The sequence below is a fragment of the Doryrhamphus excisus genome, chromosome 19 (assembly GCF_030265055.1).
Source record: "Doryrhamphus excisus isolate RoL2022-K1 chromosome 19, RoL_Dexc_1.0, whole genome shotgun sequence".
Taxonomy (NCBI): domain Eukaryota; kingdom Metazoa; phylum Chordata; class Actinopteri; order Syngnathiformes; family Syngnathidae; genus Doryrhamphus; species Doryrhamphus excisus.
In genome coordinates, this window is record NC_080484.1 from 7316289 (window position 1) to 7340345 (window position 24057).

Below are 24057 nucleotides of genomic sequence, written 5' to 3' on the forward strand. Positions count from 1 at the left end.
GCATTAAAAAGGTACAGACTTGATTTCTGAATAAAATGTATTAAGTGTTTTTTTTTAATATAAAAACCAACCCAGCTATTAAATCATTAAGCCAAAATAGAAGAAATATGATCTTGGGGAAGAACTAAATTTGAAACACTTCTATGCTAGGACTACATTAAAAAGCCATAGCATTTCAGTATGTGGAATCAAACTATGGAATGGATTGAGTAAGGACCTCAAACAATGCACAACGATGAGCCAATTCAAGAAACAATACAAGCAGTTGATGTTTGCTAAATACAAGGATGAAGAGTCTTGAACCAGTCATGATGTGCTATACATATCACTATATTGGCACTTACTATGGTACACATTATGTCATTGCATGGTCATATCACCTCGTACTTCGGTACGAGGTACATTATTTAAAAAACAAAAAACAAAACGTAAACTGTATTATGGAAAGCAGGAAGTGAACAAATGTAACAGTTACTGATTGTAAAAGTACCAGATGGATGGGTAAGATTTAATAAGCTTTGCTTCTTCCTACTCCTTTTCGACATGTGGAACTGTGAACTGATTATGTAATGCAATTGTAATCTAATGCATGTTCAAATGAAATTAAACCATTACCATTACCAAAATTAATTATTGTTTTAAGTTGTAATACTATGAAGACAACAAATGTGTAGTTTTTGGAAAATTTGTCTAAAGAAAAAAGTTATAAGTATCATAGGAATAAAGTCATAATTACAAGAAAGTAAAAATAGTAAGTAAAAGTAAAAAATAGTTTAAACAAAAACCACAAATGGGAAAAAAAAAGGCTGTAATTTTCTGAGAATGGAGGGGTAGGATTTAATAAGCTTTGCTTCTTCCTACTCCTTTTGGACATGTGGAACTGGGAACTGATTATGTGACGCACTCAATTGTAATCGGATGCATGTTCAAATGAAATAAAAACATTACCAAAATTGTTGACATTTAATTGAATAAGTCATGATGGGAATGACACAAAAAAGTGCTAAATGGTGCAAGATATCTTATCTTAATAATAATAATAACATATCTTAATATGTTTGCAGGTTGTACATTCCTGTTTGGATTGGACAATTTTGAGGAAACGGTGGCCTAGTGGTTAGCACACAGGTTCGATATCGCTGTGTAAAGTTTGTATGTTCTCCCCGTGCGTACGTGGGTTCTCTCCGGGTACTCCAGCTTTCTCCCACATTCCAAACATGCATGTTAGTACCCTGCATCTCGCACAAAAATCCGCTGGCATAGGGATAATTCATCGAAAATGAATGAACAAACATTGTTTTGCATTATATTCATCAGGTTCCAAGTATGGAGCGCCCTCTCGCCGGCAATGTTCATTCCTTTAGTTCATGTCAGTCAGTATCAATTGACATTTAAAAACATGTTAAATTGCACATATCTTGATATACAAGTCACACCTGGCTATAACTTGCAGTTAACTACTCAATTATCTGCAAATAATAAAAGGACAAAAGTGATCTGATATGTTTTCAACATGTTCTGACCTGGCAATGTAATACCCAACACATTAAATTGGATACTGATACAAATGTCAGACAATACCGCTTATTTGTTGTTCAAGTTTATCTTCTCGGTTGTTGTCCAATGGCGTATACCAAGAATGCCTACTGTGTTAAGTGGCCAACTGCCTGAACATTACAAAAGACGTACATTTGGCAGCAAGGCTATAAATCTTGTGTGCGATGCTGATGATCTCATTGTAAAACATAAATCATAAAGCAAAAGGTCAGCAGCGTCTCGTTGCCGGCTAATTTCATGATAAGCTATTATTGGCAGCAGTCGTGACAGGGAGTACACTTTATTTGCCAACATTGTTTGAGTGAGCAGACGTTCAAGATATTAGTTGCAAATAACAAATTGGTGCAGTCAAAAATTGAGAGAGATCTGTAATTAATCTCTTTAAAAACCACAAAAAAAATTACATTCATTTCAATATTGTGGCATATCAAATGATTGATAATTAACAAAAATTATCATTATTCATTCAATTATTCATTTCCACCACCAAGAACTTTAAAATAAAATAAAACATCAGGTCCATATAAAATGTTGAAGTTAACACATCCAAATCAGTAAGAATACTTAATTCATTCATTCATTCATTTTCTACCGCTTATCCTCACGAGGGTCGCGGGGGGTGCTGGAGCCTATCCTAGCTGTCTTCAGGCGAGAGGCGGGGTTACACCCTGGACTGGTCGCCAGCCAATCACATGGCACATATAGACAAACAACCATTCACACTCACATTCATACCTATGGACAATTTGGAGTGGCCAATTAACCTAGCATGTTTTTGGAATGTGGGAGGAAACCGGAATACCCAGAGAAAACCCACGCATGCACGGGGAGAACATGCAAACTCCACACAGAGATGGCCGAGGGTGGGATTGAACTCGGGTCTCCTAGCTGTGAGGTCTGCCCGCTAACCACTCGACCGCCGTGCAGCCTTAGTAGTGGACACTCAACCTGTTGGTTTTCGTCTGCTTCAGATAATAAATAAAGCGCTAAATAAATGCACATTAAAAAATAATAATAGGTATGTTTAATAATTCACGATATCAGCATAAAAATGCAATAACGGTATCCGACCATGGAAACTGGAATATTTAAAAAATGCTGTATACAACACATACTGTATGTGTTCATTCCACCACAGGAGATATGTCATGTTATACATAACAGGTAAATTGAGTTTGAGACCCCTGTCCTAAACTTTAGTTGGTGGAAGAGCTTTGTTATGTCTCACTAAATTGCTAACGTCTTTCCTGCTAGCATTAACTGTGGCTGCATCGTTTGTTAGCCAACTTCTTCCAAAGAAGGCATATCACTCGACGTTTATCAATGGTACCATCTAGGAGTTTTTGAAATTTCCAATTCATTGGTCCGACAAATGTCACTTGCCTCCTTTCCACTCCTTACCTTGCCCTCCCAACTACAATAGGAGCCAATGATAGCCAAACAGTGTCCCCTTCAGGGTGGGACAGACCATTGTTTTCCAACCCCAGCAACTCAATAGAAGCCAAAACACATAACTTACAAAAGTTCAGAGATTTAATATTAGATTAATTCGATTTAATGCATGTACTAATTTGACACCCCTGACACACAAATCTCTTGTTGCAATACATTTCAGTTTTAATTGGTATGTTATTAGAAAAATAAATGGTTTTATTGTCCGTTATACACAACACACGCTCCCCCTCTCTGCAGCCCAAACTTGATCTGATCCATAGAATGTGGTGAATCCCAGGCAGCAGCATCGTGACCATCTGCTAGACCACTAAAGAACAGCATCAGGACTATGTTTAGGGCCCTGGAGGTAAGTAAGAGTCGGGTGGCTGCCAAGTGTAGGCCAGGAACTCGACCCCCGTCATCAACCAACCTGTTCTCTCTGCCCCACCAATCCCCTCAGTTGAAACCAACACTTTGATTTGTGCCTTCTTTGATGCCACAACTAGATGTGTGGCATATTCTTATTTTTTCTCTTTCATGCTTTTTTTTCCGCAGTCTCAATCGACGCACTTATGCCTTAACAGACAGTGGCAGGTGTGTGTTTGTGAGCATGTGCAGCCTCACGCTGTCCACCGACTGGCCCGATACCCGAGAGGCTCCGACGTTCTGCACGTGTCACATAAACCCCCCACAAGACACCCACCGCTGCCACCGATGTGAACTTGAGAAAAAGTAATTTTGTTCAATCCCTCAGTGCAGCTATTTTGACTCGCGTGCTTTGCACATGCTCAGTAGGGATCAACAGACAGCTTTTGGTCAAGGTTGGCTGAAAAGGCAAGAAAGAAATCAAACTCAATGGTTGATTATTTTTTTTTTGTGAAAATCTCTAACGCTTTGTTGTTCTGAACTCCTCCTTCCATGCATTATTTGTATGAAACATATTCTGCTAGAAAGAGGTCTGCATGGATTTAGCTCAACTTCTAATTTTATATCGCAAACTAGTTGATACTAAATCAACATCACCTCTGCTGGTTGCAGCTAAGAAGTGCACCAAGTTTGATGAGATTCATCAACAGTTCATTCCATGCAATATGCCTAAAAGGCCAAATTAATCCATTATTATGATTATACCGGGCGGCACGGTGGTCGAGTGGTTAGCGCGCAGACCTCACAGCTAGGAGACCAGGGTTCAATCCCACCTGTGTGGAGTTTGCATGTTCTCCCCGTGCATGCGTGGCTTTTCTCCGGGTACTCCGGTTTCCTCCCACATTCCAAAAACATGCTAGGTTAATTAGCCACTCCAAATTGTCCATAGGTATGAATGTGAGTGTGAATGGTTGTTTGTCTATATGTGCCCTGTGATTGGCTGGCGACCAGTCCAGGGTGTACCCCGCCTCTCGCCAAAAGACAGCTGGGATAGGCTCCAGCGCCCCCCGCAACCCTCGTAAGGAAAAGCGGTAGAAAATGAATGAATGAATTATGATTATACCTAGTAGAGATATTTGGTACAAAAAACGCTGTATCAACCTATGACAAGGAAAAAGACAAAATGGGGACTGTCGGGTAGCTGTGTATACCTATAGACCTTTTTGAGCAGATGGTGTGGACAGTGCCTGTCCCAAGCCCAGATAAAGGAAGGGCATCCGGTGTAAAAAAAAAAAAAAAAAAAACAACAACAACAAATCACGCAGGTGTTCACTCGCTTTGGTGACTCTTGACTGCAGAAGCCAAAAGACAACAATAACAGTGCTATCAGCATTAAAAAGTACAGTATCTCTACTAAAAGGCAAAGATATTCCTGTGTGTTCATCTGATTTAATAAATTCAATCTAAGGGAACAGCATGATTGTTATCACCGCCTCATGGCTGAAAATCAATAATGCATCACACGCATCTAAGCTCCATATTAAAAAAAAAAAAATGAAATAAGATTCACCAGTCAAGCAAGTTTTGCCCCGCAGTATCGATGCGCATCGCAGTTCCTGTAACAAATTGGAAATTTCCTGGCTTGGTTTGCATGCATATGACTTTATAGGAAGCATTTCTCAGACGCGTTGAGCGTGAGGAGCCAGAGCGGAGCCTGGGTGGAAATGAAAGCGTTGTGATGTAAGAAACGCGTCTGATGTGTGAGAGAGGAAACTGGCACATAGGGGGAAGTTGTGTGTGCGTGTTGTCATCTTGAGACAAATGCATACACTGTAAACCCCAACAGCTGAACTAGCTCATAATTAATAAGGTCGGAACACTCAAATGTCGTTATGTAGTTGACTGAAAGTCAAAGTTTTTAGCTCTGTTAAGATTTATGCCACTTTAACTTAATAGGGCTTAATATTATATAGTCAGGGGCGTCACGGCGGTCTAGTGGTTAGCGCGCAGACCTCCCCGTGCATGCGTGGGTTTTCTCCGGGTACTCCGGTTTCCTCCCACATTCCAAAAACATGCTAGGTTAATTGGCCACTCCAAATTGTCCATAGGTATGAATGTGAGTGTGAATGGTTGTTTGTCTATATGTGCCCTGTGATTGGCTGGCCACCAGTCCGGGGTGTACCCCGCCTCTCGCCCGAAGACAGCTGGGATAGGCTCCAGCACCCCCCGCGACCCTCGTGAGGAAAAGCGGTAGAAAATGAATGAATGAATGAATTACATAGTCATGACGTCATCAATAATATTTTTATAATAATATAATTTTTTAATATTTATATATAGAATTAATATTTTATAATAATATATTTTTTAATATTTTATAATATTATATTTTTTAATATTTATATATAGAATTTATATATTTTATAATATTTTTTTGTTTTGTGCAAACTTAAAACTTTTGAAAATGTCACAATAATATTGTGTAATGTCCAAACATAATTTTAGAGTTCTGAGAGCTTATCAGGGTTTAAAGCAGGGGTCTCAAACACGCGGCCCGCGGGCCAAATGTGGCCCGCAGGACACTAGTTTGAGGCCCCCGCCTTGATATGAAAGTTCAATGTTAGTACGGCCCGCGCAATTTTCATATGGATGCTGTATGGTGTCATGTACCCAGAAGGAATTATTACGTTTGATTAATGTTCATGTTAAAGGTTAAATAACTGTTAATAGTTATCCTCCCTATCCGTGTGGAAATGGTAAGTTTTTGGCTATTTAAGTTAAAAGGAAATAACTTTGAGGCTACCGTTTAGGTCGCTAGCTCTCTAGTTAGCATGCGCCTCAAGACCCTGCAGTTGCGCAATATGTTGTAAATAAAAGAAGTATAAATGTGACTATAGTCGTGTTATGTCATGTCTACAGGGCTCTAATAATACTTTGTTAATTTTAATCTGAAAAAAATAATTTGTCTACCCACCAACTATATGTGGTTTTTATTATTTGCCGTTTTATTATTATTATTATTATATTTATTTATTACTGATTAATTTATTTTCTTTATTCTTGATTTGTTTATTTTTCATCTTATTTTGTGCAGAAAAATAAAAATTAAGATATTTGAGAACAGTGGAATGTTTTATCAGAGCTTTTCTTGTAGAAAGTCGGAACCAAAGCACTGAAAAAGTTTGTATATTTTTCTGTTTTTAATAAATGCGTTTTTTTTTGTGTTTTTTTTTAAACCTGATGCGGCCCAGCCTTGCCCAGACCCTAGCTCCAGTGGCCCCCAGGTAAATTGAGTTTGAGACCCCTGGTTTAGAGTGTAGGTATGAGAAATGCTTACTGTGATGATTTCAAGTCCAAGTTATACTTCATAATTATAAGGGTGCCCTGGAGCAAAAAGGTCAGGAAGAAATAATATCGTTGTACATAAATTGCATTGACACAGTGCTACCACAGATGCCCACATAATGGTCCACTAATATCAGGGAGGTCATGACCTTGACCAGTCGTTTTTTCAAAGAGTCTTTCTGGAGTTCACCACAGGAACTAATCAATTCATTTTGCCTTTTAACACAAGTTAAGAAGTTGGATTTAATTGATTTTTCTCAAGCTGTTGCATTCCCCTGAAGTCAATCTTTGAAAACCACTGACTTTGACACTATTCTCCTAGCCAGTGTATCATGGAAGTGGTTTTAAAGCCTTTATTTTTGGAATATATCTGAACCAGACAAACCTCACTGCAAGGGAATCAAGCTGCAAAATGTCACGTCTCAACAGCAGCAGCTGTTCCAGACGGAAGCACACAACAAATTCCGAAAAGGTTGTTTCAAGGAAATCTGACAACTTGCTGGAAAACTAATCATCAGAGAATTGTTTGCAATATGCCAAGCATTTTCCTAAAATAAAACCACATTGGAACCTCGACATGTAAACACTACAAAGATCATAGGATGTCAATGTTTTTAGCGCATTTTCCAAATTTCATCTTTGTTCCAGTAAATAGTCTTCTCCTAATTATGACTTCACATAATAATATATAACGCTTTCTCTAAACTATCCATCCATCCATTTTCTGTACCGCTTGTCCTCACGAGGGTCGCGGGGGTGCTGGAGCCTATCCCAGCTGTCTTTTGGGCGAGAGGCGGGGTACACTCTGGACTGGTCACCAGCCAATCACAGGGCACATATAGACAAACAACCATTCACACTCACATTCATACCTATGGACAATTTGGAGTGGCTTTTTCCTCAAACTAATTTTCCAAAATGTATTCTTTTTGTGTGTTTCTCATAACACTGCTCCAAAAATAACCACAACTTTCCCACATATTCTCAAATACAACTTTTTTCTCTTAATATTTTTATGTTATTCTCAGAAAATTACAGATTTTTTCCCCCATTTGTGCTGTTTATTTAAACTATTTTTACTCTCTTCTTGTAATTATGACTTTATTCCCATTATACTTACATATAACTTTTTTCTATAGACCAATTTTCCAAAAACTACACATTTGTTGTCTTCATAATATTACCACTTAAAACAATAACATGTCTTAATTTTGGTAATGTAATGGTTTTATTTCATTTGAACATGCATCATATTGTAATTAATTACAATCCCATAATCAGTTCCCAGTTCCACATGTCCAAAAGGAGTAGGAAGAAGCAAAGCTTATTAAATCCTACCCCTCCATCTGGTACTTTTACAATCAGTAACTCTTACCTTTGTTCACTTCCTGCTTTCCATAATACAGTTTAAGTTTTGTTTTTTGTTTTTTTAAAATGCACCTCATACCGAAGTACGAGGTGATATGACCATGCAATGACATCATGGGTACCATCGTAAGTGTCAATATAGTGATATATATAGCACATCATGACTGGTTCAAGACTCTTCATCCTTGTATTTAGCAAACATCAACTGCTTGTATTGTTTCTTGAATTGGCTCATCGTTGTGCATTGTTTGAGGTCCTTACTCAATCCATTCCATAGTTTGATTCCACATACTGAAATGCTATGGCTTTTTAATGTAGTCCTAGCATAGAAGTTCATTCATTCTCTACCGCTTTTTCCTCACGAGGGTCGCAAGGGGCACTGGAGCCCATTCCAGCAGCCCTCGGGCGAGAGGTGGGGCACACCCCGGACTGGTCACCAGCCAATCATAGGGTAGCATAGAAGTGTTTCACACTTATTTCTTCCCTGAGATCATATTTCTCCTCTCTTGTAGAGAAGTATTGGATAACATTTTTAGGTAATTGGTTATTTTATTTATGCTTTATTTTTTCAACTTTATGCTACTAAAGTGACTTTATTCTTCCTCATAATATCACAATGTTTTTCTCATTTTCACATTCTTCTTGTAAAATTACTGCTGATTTTTCTATTTTTTCCAGTCGTTGAGATTTTTCATCCATCTTCTATGCCGCTCATCCTCATACAGCGATTATCATGCAGCGATTAACATTTTTGTCACTGGGCCAGTGTATGAATGTAAAAATCTTAATCACAGATCAACAGATTTCTTGTTCAGTACTTCCATTATGATATATAAATTATTTCAAAGTTCAAACAAATGCATTTGCACTTACAACATTGTATTTATAACCAGACTACTCTTTGTCAATAAAAAAAGAAACAGTTATGATGTGCAATACCCATCAGGCCTGTACTGTACTGCAGATTTCACCGGGCTTTAGGGATTGTGGGACCTTTAGAGCAATGCATCTGTTTCATAATACATCTCTGACACAGAAATGATAGGCATTCATTTAAAAGCAATTCCATAGAGCCCACTGTGCAGCAAAGGTCAAAAACATTTTGATCAATAAGTCCATCGCAGCCTTCCCCGCTGGGAATACTGCACTAGTGTTTCTCGACAAAACACACAACTGCGTAGGAGAACATTAAACCAAAAAGCAAGTTGAAAAGGCAATAACACTGCAGAACTGGTTTCTATATAGGACACAGGTGTGGGTTGTCACTGCTGTCATACATTTATTAGAGATGCTGGGGACGCCACACACTGAGGCAGCATTGCACCTGCCTTGTTTAATTCATAAGCAGCAGAATGGCAGCATCACTGTTGCGGCAATACTGCACACTGTGTAAAAGGCTTATGATTAAGCTATCCAGCCTCCCTAAAAAGCACACACACACACACACCTATAATGAAATCCACACCACCCACAAGTTGTGTAATTGATAGGCATGGCGGCAGGATCGCTGTCCTTCAGTAACGAGGACTGAAAAGAACGTTCTGTGGCTATCAAAGCATTTGATTCAGATTTCATGCAGAGGAAATCCCACCTCTTCTATTCAGATTACGTTGGGAGAAATGCACCTTTCTTGAGCAAATATTATATTTTATCACATACTACAGTATTAATTGGCACTGTACCCTAGAAACCGCCCATGAATGATACGGGAAAAGGCCGAAATGATACTGTGTCAAAGCCCAGGGCAGTGATACTGATAAAATATAGAGTTTAACCATGTCCAGTATCAGCCCCCGTAGCTGTCCACTCAGAGCGCACTGCTCTGGTATCGTGCCCGTGAAACAACCAATCAGAGAACAGCACACGAGTGCTTAGTGCCTAGTGCTTCTCCAGTTACCAAAAAACCCAAACTTGATTAATGGAACTTTAATTGTCAGACATTGATAAGAAAAGACTGTTGATAAAATATTATTGTTGAAATATTTTTTCAATTATTGTGTTTACGCTGTTTAGATATAATACATGTAATAAACTGAACATTTTCTGGAAACAAAATGGTCTTTTGATTAAATAGTACGTGATAATAAGCTCATGATTAAATAGTATGCAGGGCTCGACAATAACGTTGTACCGATGGCCCGGGGCAAGTTAAAACAAAATTCGGGCAAGTAAATCCAATCATTAATATTCCCGTCGGGCAAGTGCACTTTGGCATGCCATACTGCCAAGAGCTTTTTTAAAAGCGGTTCTTGTTGGGTGTTGGTAAAACACGGACTGCGTAATTCCGGTGGTAATTTGCAAACCAATCCTTGCAAATCTTGAAATGGACCAATCAGAATCATTTATTTAGACCGCGGCCCGTAATCCACAGTCCGCGTTTTACCCACACCCGTTGTTCGCGATCAACCAATCAGCGATTGCTTGACTACGAAAACATCCGTCATGGCGGCGCTGCCAACGTCGTCTAATTCTGAAGGAAACAGCAAAAAGTGATGAACCAGTGCCTCCTAAACAAGTATTTTATTAGCGGCAGTAAATCAAATGATGGCACAGGTGAGTGAATCACATTGCTGTGACAATTTGAAGTGGTCACAATGAAACACCACCCATTAGATCCAATACCAAGTGCTGAGTTTGCACAAGCTACAAAATCTAGCGCTTCCATTTCTCTGTGTATTTTTCTCACCTTTGCTTCACAAATTATTGTTTGACCATTGAGCTTTTTTCTGGATTAAAAACACTTTACTAGTACACAAATGTGTCTATTCAATAATGTTTCATTGTGGTGCACAACTTATAAATATCACTGCTTACTACGACTACCATGTGTAAGGTAGTATGGTAGTACTCTCATTTCATCTTTATTTGAGATTCTCATGTGATGCCACAAAAAATTACATATCATTATGGCAGTCTTTTCATTTTACATGGGGCAAGTTCGGGCAAGTAGTTCTCACCTTAAGGATTCCCCATGGGCAAGTCATTTCGGTTTTTAATGTAGAGCCCTGGTATGTGATAATAAGATCGTCACATGGTTTGTCTGGTATCAGGCCCAGTATCATGCCCCCAAGTGTCAGTATCAGCCCGAGACCGAAGGTCGAGCACCTGATAACCTATAAGTATAACCACACACACATATCTTCACATCTTTTTAAGAAATGGCTGATCGTTTAACCTTGAAAGTTGATGATACCCAAGATAACGCCATCCATCCATTTTCTATGCCGCTTATCCTCATCATGTTTGTGGGGCGATACTTGAGCCTATCCCAGCTGTCTTGGGGCACACCCACGACTGGTGGCCAGCCAATCACAGGGCACATACAGACAACCATTCACACTCACATTCATACCTATGGACAATTTGGAGTGGCCAATTAACCTAGCATGTTTTTGGAATGGAGGAAGAAACCGTTGTACCCGGAGAAAACCCACGCATGCACAGGGAGAACATGACTGTGACTGTGTAGCCAACATGCCAACTATAACGTACAGTACATACTACTTGACATAATCTGTGAAATTTACTATTTTGGCCAAAATGTACAGAGGCATCCTCCATGAACCAAGAACTACTAAGAAAAACAGTATTACTAAAACAACAGATGAAACTGTGGGATAGGACTTTTGCACAGCACTGTATAAAAATACTACACAAACGAATTATCCTTCGCATTAACATAGTACAGGGGAACCATTTGGTTTTGAACTAAAACTGTTTTTTCGTTCATAGCACACACACACACACACAACAATGAACAACTCCATTTCTGCCTCTTTTCTTCTTCCTTTTGACACACCCTTCACTGATGAGGTGTGCAAACGCACTGCGTATTTCTGGGTGCCCTGTGTGCTCCAGGACTGCAGCCAAGTTTACCAAGCAGATGTTTACATGAAAACAGATTGTGCACCCCCAAAAACAGCTCTTGCTTACAGATGCTTTCCTAAAAATATAACATCACATGCTTGCCAAAGTAAAATGTTCAAAGCCTCTGTAAATCATAACAGATTCTATACCCTAGTCTGCGATTACATCAGCTACCTGCTTTATATGTTATACAGTTTGCAAGGTTGAGTTTGTTTTTATTTTATTGGACATAAAAGGAGTCATTCCCTCCGAGACAAGAACGCAATAATATCTTTTTAGATTTGTCTCCCTCGGCAACAATACAAAGATCCACAAGCAGCGTAAAGTATATGGACAGTGACATCTGAGTGAGTATAAAGTAGCGTGGTTGACATATGCATATAGTCACAACTCCCCTGTGGAGGTGTAACATTTTTCTACTTTCACTCTCTTTTTCAAGCTCTCATCACTGTCAGATTCCTCTGACGTGACACATAAACAGCGGGGTGAGACTGTGTCCATGCTAGGTACTGCACTACTATGACCTGGATGACTGAGGTAGTGACAGTTTAGAGTTCATTATCACATACTACAGTATTAATTGTCCCTGTACCCTAGAAACCGCCCATGAATGATACAGGAAAAGGCCGAAATGATACTGTGTCAAAGCCCAGGGCAGTGATACTGATAAAATATAGAGTTTAAGAGTTTAACCAAGTCCAGTATCAGCCCCCGTAGCTGTCCACTCAGATGCGGCTGCTCTGGTATCGTGTCCGTGAAACAACCAATCAGAGAACAGCACATGAGTGCTTAGTGCCTAGTGCTTCTCCAGTCACCAAAAAACCCAAACTTGATTAATGGAACTTTAATTGTCAGACATTGATAAGATAAGACTGTTGATAAAATATTATTGTTGAAATATTTTTGCAATTATTGTGTTTACACTGTTTAGATATAATACATGTAATAAACTGAACATTTTCTGGAAACAAAATGGTCTTTTGATTAAATAGTACGTGATAATAAGCTCATGATTAAATAGTATGTGATAATAAGATCATCACCTGGTTTGTCTGGTATCAGGCCCAGTATCATGCCCCCAAGTGTCAGTATCAGCCCGAGACCAAAGGTCAAACTGAACATTTTCTGGAAACAAAACGCACCTTTGGTCTCGGACTGATACTGGGGGCATGATACCTGGCCTGATACCAGACAAACCATGTGATAACCTATAATTATCACATTGTATTACTGTGCTATTCATTGACAGTAGCTAAAACTGGTGGTAAATATGAAGACAAAATACACACCTCATCGTCAATTGATCGATTGTACGACATTTTGGATGAATATATGTATGCCTCCTTTATGAGGACAGTACAGGAAAGAAATTGGAGTCCCATAATGACTGTGCCGTAATGCACCAAGTTTGGTGTGCACCTGACCTCAAGCTCACCTTTGGTGGAGACCTGAGCCACATCCAACATCAGAGACGTCTGAACTCGCTTTCCAAAATATTGCAGAAGCCCTGGCCTAGAAGAGTGGAACCTGTTATAGCTGCAAAGGGAGTGGAGGGGAACTCAATCTATCTCTAAATTCTGTTGTCACTTCCTGTAATGGCCAGTAGTCCAAATACTTTTGACCATATCTGACACCCCACCCATCAGCACTTGTCCAAAGTCTTATCCAATAAAGCTCAACTGACTTAAAGTGCTGCATTTCAATCAGCACCCTTTATTTTAAGTGCTTGCAGTGACTGCATGATTCTCTCACCACTGAGGTTTGATAACAAGCTTCAAGCCGAGCTTAGGGGGGAACCCCCCCGGCCCGGCCCCGCCACCACCCCTTCCCTCTCAAATTGCTGTTGTCATCAAATGACTAGGATACCACTGTGGCAGTAGAATCCGAGTGACATGGGTCAGCACATCACTGGCATGGCCAGGGTTAGGAGCTGTTAAGTCAAGAGTGCCTCTCCTGGCACCCATTGCCAAGCCCAAGCCACCGCATTAACACGCATACATGTATATATACTTGGGCATTTTATAGAGTGACAACACCTTCACACACATACTTGTAAACATCATTAAATCATAACATTAGCTAGATAGACACTGGTGATTGGTAGTCCTTCGCTACATTGTGGTTTGAATATCGCTCACGCTATTGCGGCTTTTCAATAATTCATCAAAAATGATCACTGTTTCGATAAAAACAAACCTATATAATAATTTTGCCTGCCAAGATACGTATATCAACACGTGCATGCATGTTAGTTTTCCTTCTCACTCTCTCTCAACCAAACAGGTAGAAGTGTTTTGAAGATCGGATAAAATCGACTTCCACCACAAGATCAGGCTGATCCAGTTGCCATATAAAGTTCTTAACTATGGGCCACACGGTAGGTGTGGTAATGCGCCTGCTTGCCGCTTGACTCCCGCCCCCTGCAAGAAGAAGAAAACCACCACTGTGCAGACATGTTTGCGGTGTACTGTAGTGAAGTTAAGTTTCATGTTGGATGTTGTGCTTTGAAGCTACAGCGGTAGTTCCCCCTCACTGTCCCCAACTACTGTGTCAGACACTACTGTGTCAAAAACCACTGGTGGTTTATACAAGGGACCGTCAATAAATTTACTATGCATGAAGAAAGTTTGTTGAAAAAAGGTCACATTTTCAAAATCACATCAATAACCACGTCAAATGATTAGTCCTACCCTAAAAGTATTTTTTTTTCAATTTCATCTTTTATTGGATCTTTTATTGGGGCTGGATCAGAATGGTAAGACTATAAAAAAAATGGGTCGGAAGCCAAAAAATGTGAATCAGAACAGCCGATGAGTTTTATTTAGGTCTGAAATGGCATTTTTTTAATAAGTATTATGTCTACAACATTGGGTAAAGCCATTTAAAACCGCCATTACAATACACTGATGAGACAGAGGCCACCAAAGGAAGTTCACTGTCCAGAGAGAAAACAACGTGAGTCTAATGTGTCTGATTTTCTGTTTACATCTCGTATATTGGGTAATATGAATGTAAGGGTGATATTTAATTTTTAGAGGCCTCTAATAATGTTAACACTATATTTAAAAGATTGTTTTCTACGCCATAAGTATGAAAATAGAATCAATAGAATAAAAATAGAATCGTTCCCTGCTCACTAACAGATAAAACAAATAAGTATTACAATTTATTATTCATTCATTCATTTTCTACCGCTTATCCTCACAAGGCAGGGTACACCCTGGGTGTGCTGGAGCCTATCCCAGCTGTCTTCAGGCGAGAGGCAGGGTACACCCTGTACTGGTGGCCAGCCAATCACAGGGCACATATAGACAAACAACCATTCACACTCACATTCATACCTATGGACAATTTGGAGTGGCCAATTAACCTAGCATGTTTTTGGAAACCGGAGGACCAACATGCAAACTCCACACAGAGATAGCAGAGGGTGGAACTGAACTCAGGTCTCCTAGCTGCGAGGCCTGCGCGCTACCCCACTCATCCACCGTGCAGCCAGTTGCCAAGTTGCCAAAAGAAAATGCAAAGTTGCTGCCCACAGTTAAAAACAGGAAACAGAAGGTACAAAATAAGAGGTGAGAACAGGAACTAAAAGGTAAACAAACCAGTGTCCAACAAGTCACACATGGCAAGACAGATTTGCTCTCAGATTCACAATTGCTTGTTTTTCACCCATATACAGCGCTCTGGTTTTCATGTTTTCACCTCTAAATGCAATCTAAACACTTTATTTACACTTTCTTGACATATGAATTGTATAGGATAACAGATTGGTTGTAATTCCATGAGTTCCTCAGGGATAAAAATTTAAACAAATCTACCAGAACCCAGAAGGGATTGTGTCAAAATGTACTTGTGATGCTCTGTGTGATTTAATAGTTAACTACAGCAACGTTGAAGGCTTTAGAAGCGGAATTGAGATGAGATGAAATGAATAAAAGGTACTTGATACCTGAGTGAAACACCTAAAAACACATTACAACCTACAATTAACCACTATGAGATGGCAAAAAGTGCCTTACATCTGATTGATGAGGCATTCTAAAATCATTTGGCTTTAATGCAATGCTTGATTGCCCAAATGCATTCATGTGCACCATTCAAAACATAATATTTCGAAAGACTTATATAGCATCCCCTTAAGTAACAGCGTACTGCATACATCACACTCAATGGCTTCATTTGGCAGGAAAGGAAGAATCCAGGGTATCGTTTACGAAGATAAAAGCACGTGCATGCCTCGTAAGCAAATCTGCGTCAAACATCCAAAATAGTCATGACTTGAATGCATGTGTGCGCAACTTGTTTCAACTATTTCCACGGAGCAAAGACCGGAACAGACCACCGGGGAGTCCCAAATAGCGAAAAGGTCGAACAGAGGGGATATTTTCCAAGACAGCATCCATCAGTCGCCCTCGTTGCACCTTGCACGTCTGCGCCTCACTGACATTCCCTTAAGAGTCCGTGAAGTATACGCGTATACATCCGTGTGTAGTGCTCCAAGAGAACTTCCACGAATCATAATCACGCATGTTACCAAGCAAAAACCCGCATTGTCTACTCAAACTGCAGAAAATCGAGTGAAGGGACGCTTAGGAATTAAAACTAGTACTTACAGTTCTCAAGAACTGGATCTCGTCCTCTCCTTCTCCGCCCTCGGCCATGGCTGTGGAGGAGCCTGCTTGCTCACACCGTGGAAGCCACCACTGACTGCCGGTGAGAAACGCGATGCTGAGCTCTCCAAGCCGTTATTAGCATGGAGCTCATACACAGCCATATAGGGAAGACCTGTCGGTAAGCCCCCCCCCCAAAGAGCGAACCTCCCACCCTTCTCTCCTCCTCATCATCTTCCTCCCCGCAGCAGCAGTGCGGACCAGCAGCTGGACAAAGAAATGGTTACTGTCTTAACTGCTGTCTTCATGGTAGTAAAATTATTCAGTGACAATTTGCCTGTTGAATGCAGATAGAGAAGTATCCGCTCCTGGTCACAACAGCGGAAAATAACTCATATAAATGCAATAAAACACTTTTTTTTAAAATCATGACTTGTGAAGCCAAAAGTTGCATGCAAGCATTCTTACAGGGGATATAAAAACTTCTTTCAAATTAAAATGTTAGCTGTAACTGTCACGGTGCGTCTTGTCAGCATTGAGTTGTGACCCCAGGACCCATATGCAGGTAAAAATGTCTTTTTTAATAATACTGTGGCTGTGCAGTAGCAGATAAACGGCAACTAACCAAACAAATGATAGCCAATGAACCGACAAAGGGAGAAGCACACACCTGAATTAAATAGGGAACAGAAAATTGGAGGCAGGTGCGTGAAACAAGTAACGGAAAGGAACAACAAAGTGGCTACAAAATAAGAGCAGGAAACAGGAACTAAGGCATAGAAGGAAACTAAACGAGCCGTCACGTATAGGCTAACTCCCACATGTGACAGTAACCATACTATTAAAAAAGAATATTACTTATTATTTATTTAATATAATTAATTACTAATTTGATATGATTTATTATTATATCTCATAGCAACTCAAGCTATTTTATTTAATTGAATCAAGTAACGGGCGGCACGGTGTTCGAGTGGTTAGCATGCAGACCTCACAGCTAGGTTCAATTCCACCCTCGGCCATCTCTGTGTGGAGTTTGCATGTTCTCCCTGTGCACGCGCGGGTTTTCTCCGGGTACTCTGGTTTCCTCCCACATTCGAAAAACATGTTAGGTTAATTGGCCACTCCAAATTGTCCATCGGTATGAATGTGAGTGTGAATGGTTGTTTGTCTATATGTGCCCTGTGATTGGCTGGCCATGAGTCAAAGTGTACCCAGCCTCTCGCCCAAAGACAGCTGGGATAGGCCCCAGAACCCCCCGCCACCCTTGTGAGGAAAAGAGCGGTAGAAAATGAATGAATGAACTAACGGGCGGCACGGCCTCACTTCTAGGAGACCCAGGTTCAATTCCACCCTCGGCCATCTCTGTGTGGAGTTTGCATGTTCTCCCCATGCACACGCGGGTTTTCTCCGGGTACTCCGGTTTCCTCCCTCATTCCAAAAACATTTATATATTTTGTATATAAATATTTATCATAATTTATTTCCGCATTTAATTAATATTTGGTTTAATCCAAGCTGTTTAGTAGTCTAGAAAGTTGCATTTTTCTTCACCACAAGTGATCACAGTCTGAACTGCAGCTGTAAGGGCCTGGATTCTGTTATCATGTTATCATTCTCTTATCATCGTCCCTTTTTGTATCCGGTATAGTACATCAGCCTTGGAGCTGTCTAGGTTTATATTAGCAATGGTTACTCCGCAACTATGAAGTCAAGCTGAGGCCGTGTTCACCGGTTTGACTGAATCATATATCTTACTTTTTAAAGTTTTGTCCCACTTCTCCTGATTATCTGTAGACTTCTGACTCAGAAACTCCGAAATTCTTGTTGTCTTCATTGACATCATTGAGCTCATTGAAGTCATTTCAGACTTGGCAGAATCCTTCTCTGAACTCCATTTCAACCATGTTGTTTGCTCCTTTGATGATAAGGTTGGCAGCATTGGTGAAGGCGCTTTTAGCAGCTCTTCCTTCTTTTTCAAGTTGTTTTACTCTTTTCGCCTCCATTTTAGGCAACTTCAGCAGTTGTAGCTTGGATTTTTAAGGCCTTTTATCCTCTGTCCAATAACTACACTGCGTGGGTATCAACTGTCACGTTCTTTGGTGTTTGTAGCCTGTCTGAACTTGAGATGCTCTGAAGACTGCAGAGAACGCTTTTATGAACTCAACTGCAGTAGCTTTTCTTACATTTCAGTTCCGGTATTTGCAAGAATTCATGCTACCACATATTACACTTGATAAAATGAATACATAGATTATTTCCCTCATATTTATACATAGTCACTATTATATTGTATCATAAGATACCAAATGGCCAGGCCAAAAGTCTCACACAGTGACTGTTGGAAGAGGTATTTAGGAGTGGGAAACATTATTTTTGGTCATTGGGACTGGCATGAGCTGGAAGATGCTTGTTCGCTGTCATTGCAGAAGAAAATTCAATGATATACACAAACATACACAAATATACACAATCATTCATTCATTCATTCATTTTCTACCATAAAACCCTCACGAGGGTTGTGGGGGTGCTGGAGCCTATCCCAGCTGCCTTCGGGCGAGAGGCGGGGTACACCCTGGACTGGTGGCCAGCCAATCACAGGGCACATATAGACAAACAACCATTCACACTCACATTCATACCTATGGACAATTTGGAGTGGCCAATTAACCTAGCATGTTTTTGGAATGTGGGAGGAAACCGGAGTACCCGGAGAAAACCCACGCATGAACGGGGAGAACATGCAAACTCCACACAGAGATGGCCGAGGGTGGAATTGAACCCCGGTCTCCTATCTGTGAGGTCTGCGCGCAACAACTCGACCGCCGTGCCGCCGATAGACTATCAAACAAGTCTAATGCAAGATATGTTTATGCTCTGCAGAATGAATGCATGGATTTGACAGCCAAGATAGAGCATTATATACCTAACCTCACCAGGAGGTGGTCAGACTTTTACAACAAAGAATAAGAAAGTTTTATTGCAGAAGAATGTTGCTTCATCTACAGATAAAAGCTAAGAACCCAAATGTTTTTCACTAAAACAAATAAAGAGGTATCTGAAAATTTAATGAGTAACAGTAAAATGGCCTCACCAGCCATGAACCTCACCGCACGTTAAACCCCTTGTGACCAGGTGGTGCAAGACCCTTACTGCCTTGTGTAAAGCACATGTCAAAGTCAAGGCCCGGGGGGCCCAAATTAATTATCTATGGTCCCCTGGGTAATATTTTTAATTACTATTCGAACCGTAGAAACACCCTAGAACTAGTGTTTTGCATGCGCCAACACTACATTCCCCACAATGCAACGGTAGCATCAGCCCAGACAGAACAGAGATCAACGTTCATCTATCCCCTCCTCAAAAATGGCCAAACGTAAGGTGGACGCTAAGAACAGGGGATTTCAAGCCAGGTGGGAGGCAGAGTACATGTTCACGGAGGTAAAAGGCAAACCTGTGTGAAAGAATACAACATTTTATTTTATTTTATTTTATTTTATTTTATTTTATTTTATTTTATTTTATTTTATTTTATTTTATTTTATTTTATTTTATTTTATTTTATTTTATTTTATTTTATTTTATTTTATTTTATTTTATTTTATTTTATTTTATTCATTATATTATATTATTTATATATATTTATATTATATTTTGTCAGTTGAATGGACTCGCAGATAAGAGCCATGAGGAAGAATACAACTGATTTGATTTATTTTTAATTTTAATATTTGAGAGCAGGGATCAGTAGCACAATAATGCATTTTCACTTTATAATGCATCCACTTTTATTTATGCATTCATCTTAATATTAAGAAACATTTTGTTTTTAAAGGACGTTTACTTTTTTGGTGTGAATGGTTGTTTGTCTATATGTGCCCTGTGATTGGCTGGCCACCAGTCCAGGGTGTACCCTGCCTCTCGCCCGAAGACAGCTGGGATAGGCTCCAGCACCCCCCGCGACCCTCGTGAGGAAAAGTGGTAGAAAATGAATGAATGAATGAATACAGGTTTACTTTTTTGCTGTTGAAAATGTTTCCCTTGAAGTTACTGATAGAGCCGTAACAAAATATTTGTCATGATCTGTGTGTTGTCGCTCTGCTGCCGCCTGCTGCTCTTTCTTTGCAACACATCCTGATCAGCAGTAGGCGGGCCACTCCTGCACACACCTGAGTTCAATCATCCATCATACTACTTATACTACATACTACTTCTGTTGCTCGTCTCCCGCCATGTGCATGCTTTCATTATTCCGCTGCTTGCTTTTAAGTTTGTAGTCGTGAGTACTTGCCTGTTGGTTTTTGCCACTGTGTATTTTGTTGCCCGCTTTTGTCTGCAGTGTTTTTTGTTCCTGCACTTGTGTTTTGCCTGTATGCCTTTTTGTTGCAGTGTTTTTTTTGTTTTTTTTTTTACTGTGATCTAGCTAGTTATTTTGCAGAGCAACCCCTGTTTATATGTACGTTTAGCCTGTGTGGGCTCCTTTTTGTTTATTGTTTACATTTTTTGTTGTATTCCTGCATCTGCATACTGGGTTCCACACCAGTTCGTAGTTCTTGACAATATTGCTTTATTCATTTTAATGTACAGGACATGAGATTTTTCTTTGAAGGAACCAACTCTCCTGATGGGATTACATTTTGGAACTGGACTATTATATTCCCTGTTTATACTTAATTGTCGCATGTTTTTCTTTGCCCGGATCAGGGATGTCTTCTATCTTTTGGTGCTTGCTTGTTAAGCCCTTTTGAGGCTCTTTTGTGATTAAGGGCGATATTAAAGAAATTTGAAGTTTTGTCTGTTTGCCTGTTGAAAAATATTTTCACTTGAAATTTCGGACAGATCCATAAGAAAATATTGCTTTTTTCATTTAATCATTATATAATATACACAATGTTAGGTCTTGGTTCAATAGGCTATGTGCAATCATTTTAATATGTTTTAATAAACATTGAACCAGCCCTGCCTTTGGCTTGTAGCAAATTAAGTTTTTTTGCCCCTGATGCATTTGACTTTGACATCCCTGGTTTAAATACAGTCTCCCCCATAGAGGGTCGAGACCTCTGAGTCAAGGTCGAGATTCATCCAGGTTTTCACAGCCTGCTCTGTAGATGCGACCCGGCTACATCCCAGACTAAGCACAATAGAGTAACCAAGCTTTGTGTTGACCTTAGCACATAACCCTCTACTTTATAGCCGCTCTCTCCCTTATCAGATTGGTGCCTTTGGAATAGACCTGGGATATTTGACCTATCTGTTCACGATCTGAGGGACCTGTTATTTGAAGATATTACCGGAACAACCTAAAAGAAACAATCTTGGGCAAAAACTTTTAACTCACAAGACTTAAAAACCACTCGGTGGGGTATAACTATGAATTTAATGGTTAAAGTAGGAAAGGCCGATCGTCTCAGAGATATTAATGAGCTTTTCTGTGTTTCTTCTTGCTCCGGTCCCGGCCACTCCAAATTCACATAACAAAAACATCAAATAACACCTATTAAAATTTTATAGGACAGACTTAGCTTATACCTTTCCTGTCAGAGCAAATCTGTTTAGCATTTAGATCAACAATACTATCTGCCCCAATGGCTGGACAGGACACGCAAAAAAGATATTGAGCTCCAGTTACATACGTGGACTAAAGATGAAATAAAATCCCAGATCAAAAATATAATCCCAACAAATGGATCAGTAAAAGATGAGTGGCTCGCAACCGCACTCTCAATCCAATGCGGACACTGGAGTTGCCAAAGCAGTATCCAGTAACAATAGTCAAAGTCTCTGGTTATTCCAATTCTAGATGCAGTGCTGTGTGGTACAGCTCATCCAGGGACTTACAAGGGGACGGGTGGTGTTTTATGCTTTTCTCCCCCCGCCTGGCGTGTGATCGTTCTTGTCTTCCTGGTACCAAGTTCCTCTTTCCATGGCGTTCCATATCAAAACTGTGCAAACATTGTGCAATAAAATTGTTGCACCTTCCTTAACAGCTTGCAAAAGGTATAAGCATAACAATAACTTCCCCTTTTCGGATGTGTGTGTATATGTCAAAATGTTCCTACATCACTCTAAGCAGGTGAAGGTTCACCTGAGCGCAGTGATGATAAAGGGGTAACTCCACTTTCCCTCCTACTTGACCACCTTATCACCGGATGCCTTTTTAGGTCATACCCAGGACCAAGTACAGTTTCAAGGCACCTTGTATTCTTGACACGTTACTCACTGTGCAAGTCACGTTAGTATTAGCTTTGTCATTTGTCAAAAATGTCATTTTTATATCAAGGCATCAAGCAATTACTTTGCCTCTATTACACAGAGTCTTGCAAGTCATTTGTATCAAGGTATTTGACCCGCGTGTCATTTAGATATTAAGGCATTATGATATCATAAACAGTCTGAATGAGTACTGTATGAATTTAGTGCTAACTTCTCATGTTCAGCAAATTCACTTTCAAGACATTTTGGCAGGGCAGAATAAATACTGGTCAAATTTGCCAGAGGATTTTCCGTTAAGTTCCCTTAAACGGAAAATCTAAAATGGCAAATTGCAACTTCCTTGCAACAAAAAAAGTCCAGTTAAAAACCAATGACAATGCTTATTTTGATCCCGCATTTCCGGAATGTTTAGACTTAAATGGAAAATTCACAAGATTGTTACATTTTCACAGTAAAAGCATGCAGCTAAATTTCCTTTGCCTAATAATCCTGGGTAAATACTGCTTGAAATGTATTTTACAGAGATTATTTCAAAGGCTACCCCCCCCCCCCCCCCCCCATGTCAAATTTAATTCATGTTAATATTTCAAGCTGTTTTAAGATACGTAATACTTAGATATCCGTTAAAGGTTGTACCTCTCGGATTTCATCCAATACATGAATGAGTAAATAGGTTATTTGGTGCTTTTCCATGTACGTATCTCCTTTCTGAATTGTAATGGTTGTAAAATGCTTAAGAGATTATTCAAGCAGATTACCTGTGCATGTCATTGTTGTGGTTTCAGTGACAGTAGCAGCTGTCGATTTTCTTGTGTAATCCATCAGAGACAGCTTGGACGGTGGGTCCAATTAGCCTAGTGCACGCACTGAGGAAGGTGCAGTTCATTGTGGCACACACTTGACCTAAATAGTGAAAATAATGTTAGTAATAGCAATGTTACATTTTGCTAAGAAGCTGAGAAGCATCTTTACATTTGGGCGTACACAGCAGAGTGTAAATTGGATTTATTATATATTATTATTATAGTGTAATAAATATACTACATCATTTGCTTTGACAGGACTGAAAAACGGAAGACAGAAAACCTGAAATGACACATAAAGTGGTAGTATACATATGTTCAGTTATAGTTGTAAATCAGGTAGATAAGATAGATCCGTTCAAATCCTCACTGAGCCCAGCGTCTGTCTGTTTTTGCGCTCCCCTCTGTAGCTGCCAGTCTTCAGGGGATTAGAAGCAATGATTTCCATAAGTTGAGCCAATGAGAATTGTCCAAATGCCACCACCAGACAG

General features: G+C 39.8%; 1 protein-coding gene and 1 long non-coding RNA gene across 2 annotated transcripts in view; one reads left to right on the forward strand and one right to left on the reverse strand.

Annotated features, from left to right (window-relative positions):
- LOC131107655 (uncharacterized) overlaps positions 1–5601 on the forward strand; it is a 40441-nt gene extending 34840 nt beyond the window's left edge. Inside the window, exons 3-4 of the long non-coding RNA XR_009120293.1 lie at positions 3250–3358; positions 3547–5601. This is a non-coding gene — a long non-coding RNA (uncharacterized LOC131107655). The remainder of the gene's footprint in view (positions 1–3249; positions 3359–3546) is intronic.
- ryr3 (ryanodine receptor 3) overlaps positions 1–16732 on the reverse strand; it is a 118705-nt gene extending 101973 nt beyond the window's left edge. Inside the window, exon 1 of the mRNA XM_058057853.1 lies at positions 16554–16732. Within this exon, the coding sequence (XP_057913836.1) occupies positions 16554–16601 (48 nt within the window). The 5' untranslated portion in view covers positions 16602–16732. The remainder of the gene's footprint in view (positions 1–16553) is intronic.
- Positions 16733–24057: the final 7325 nt, after the last annotated feature.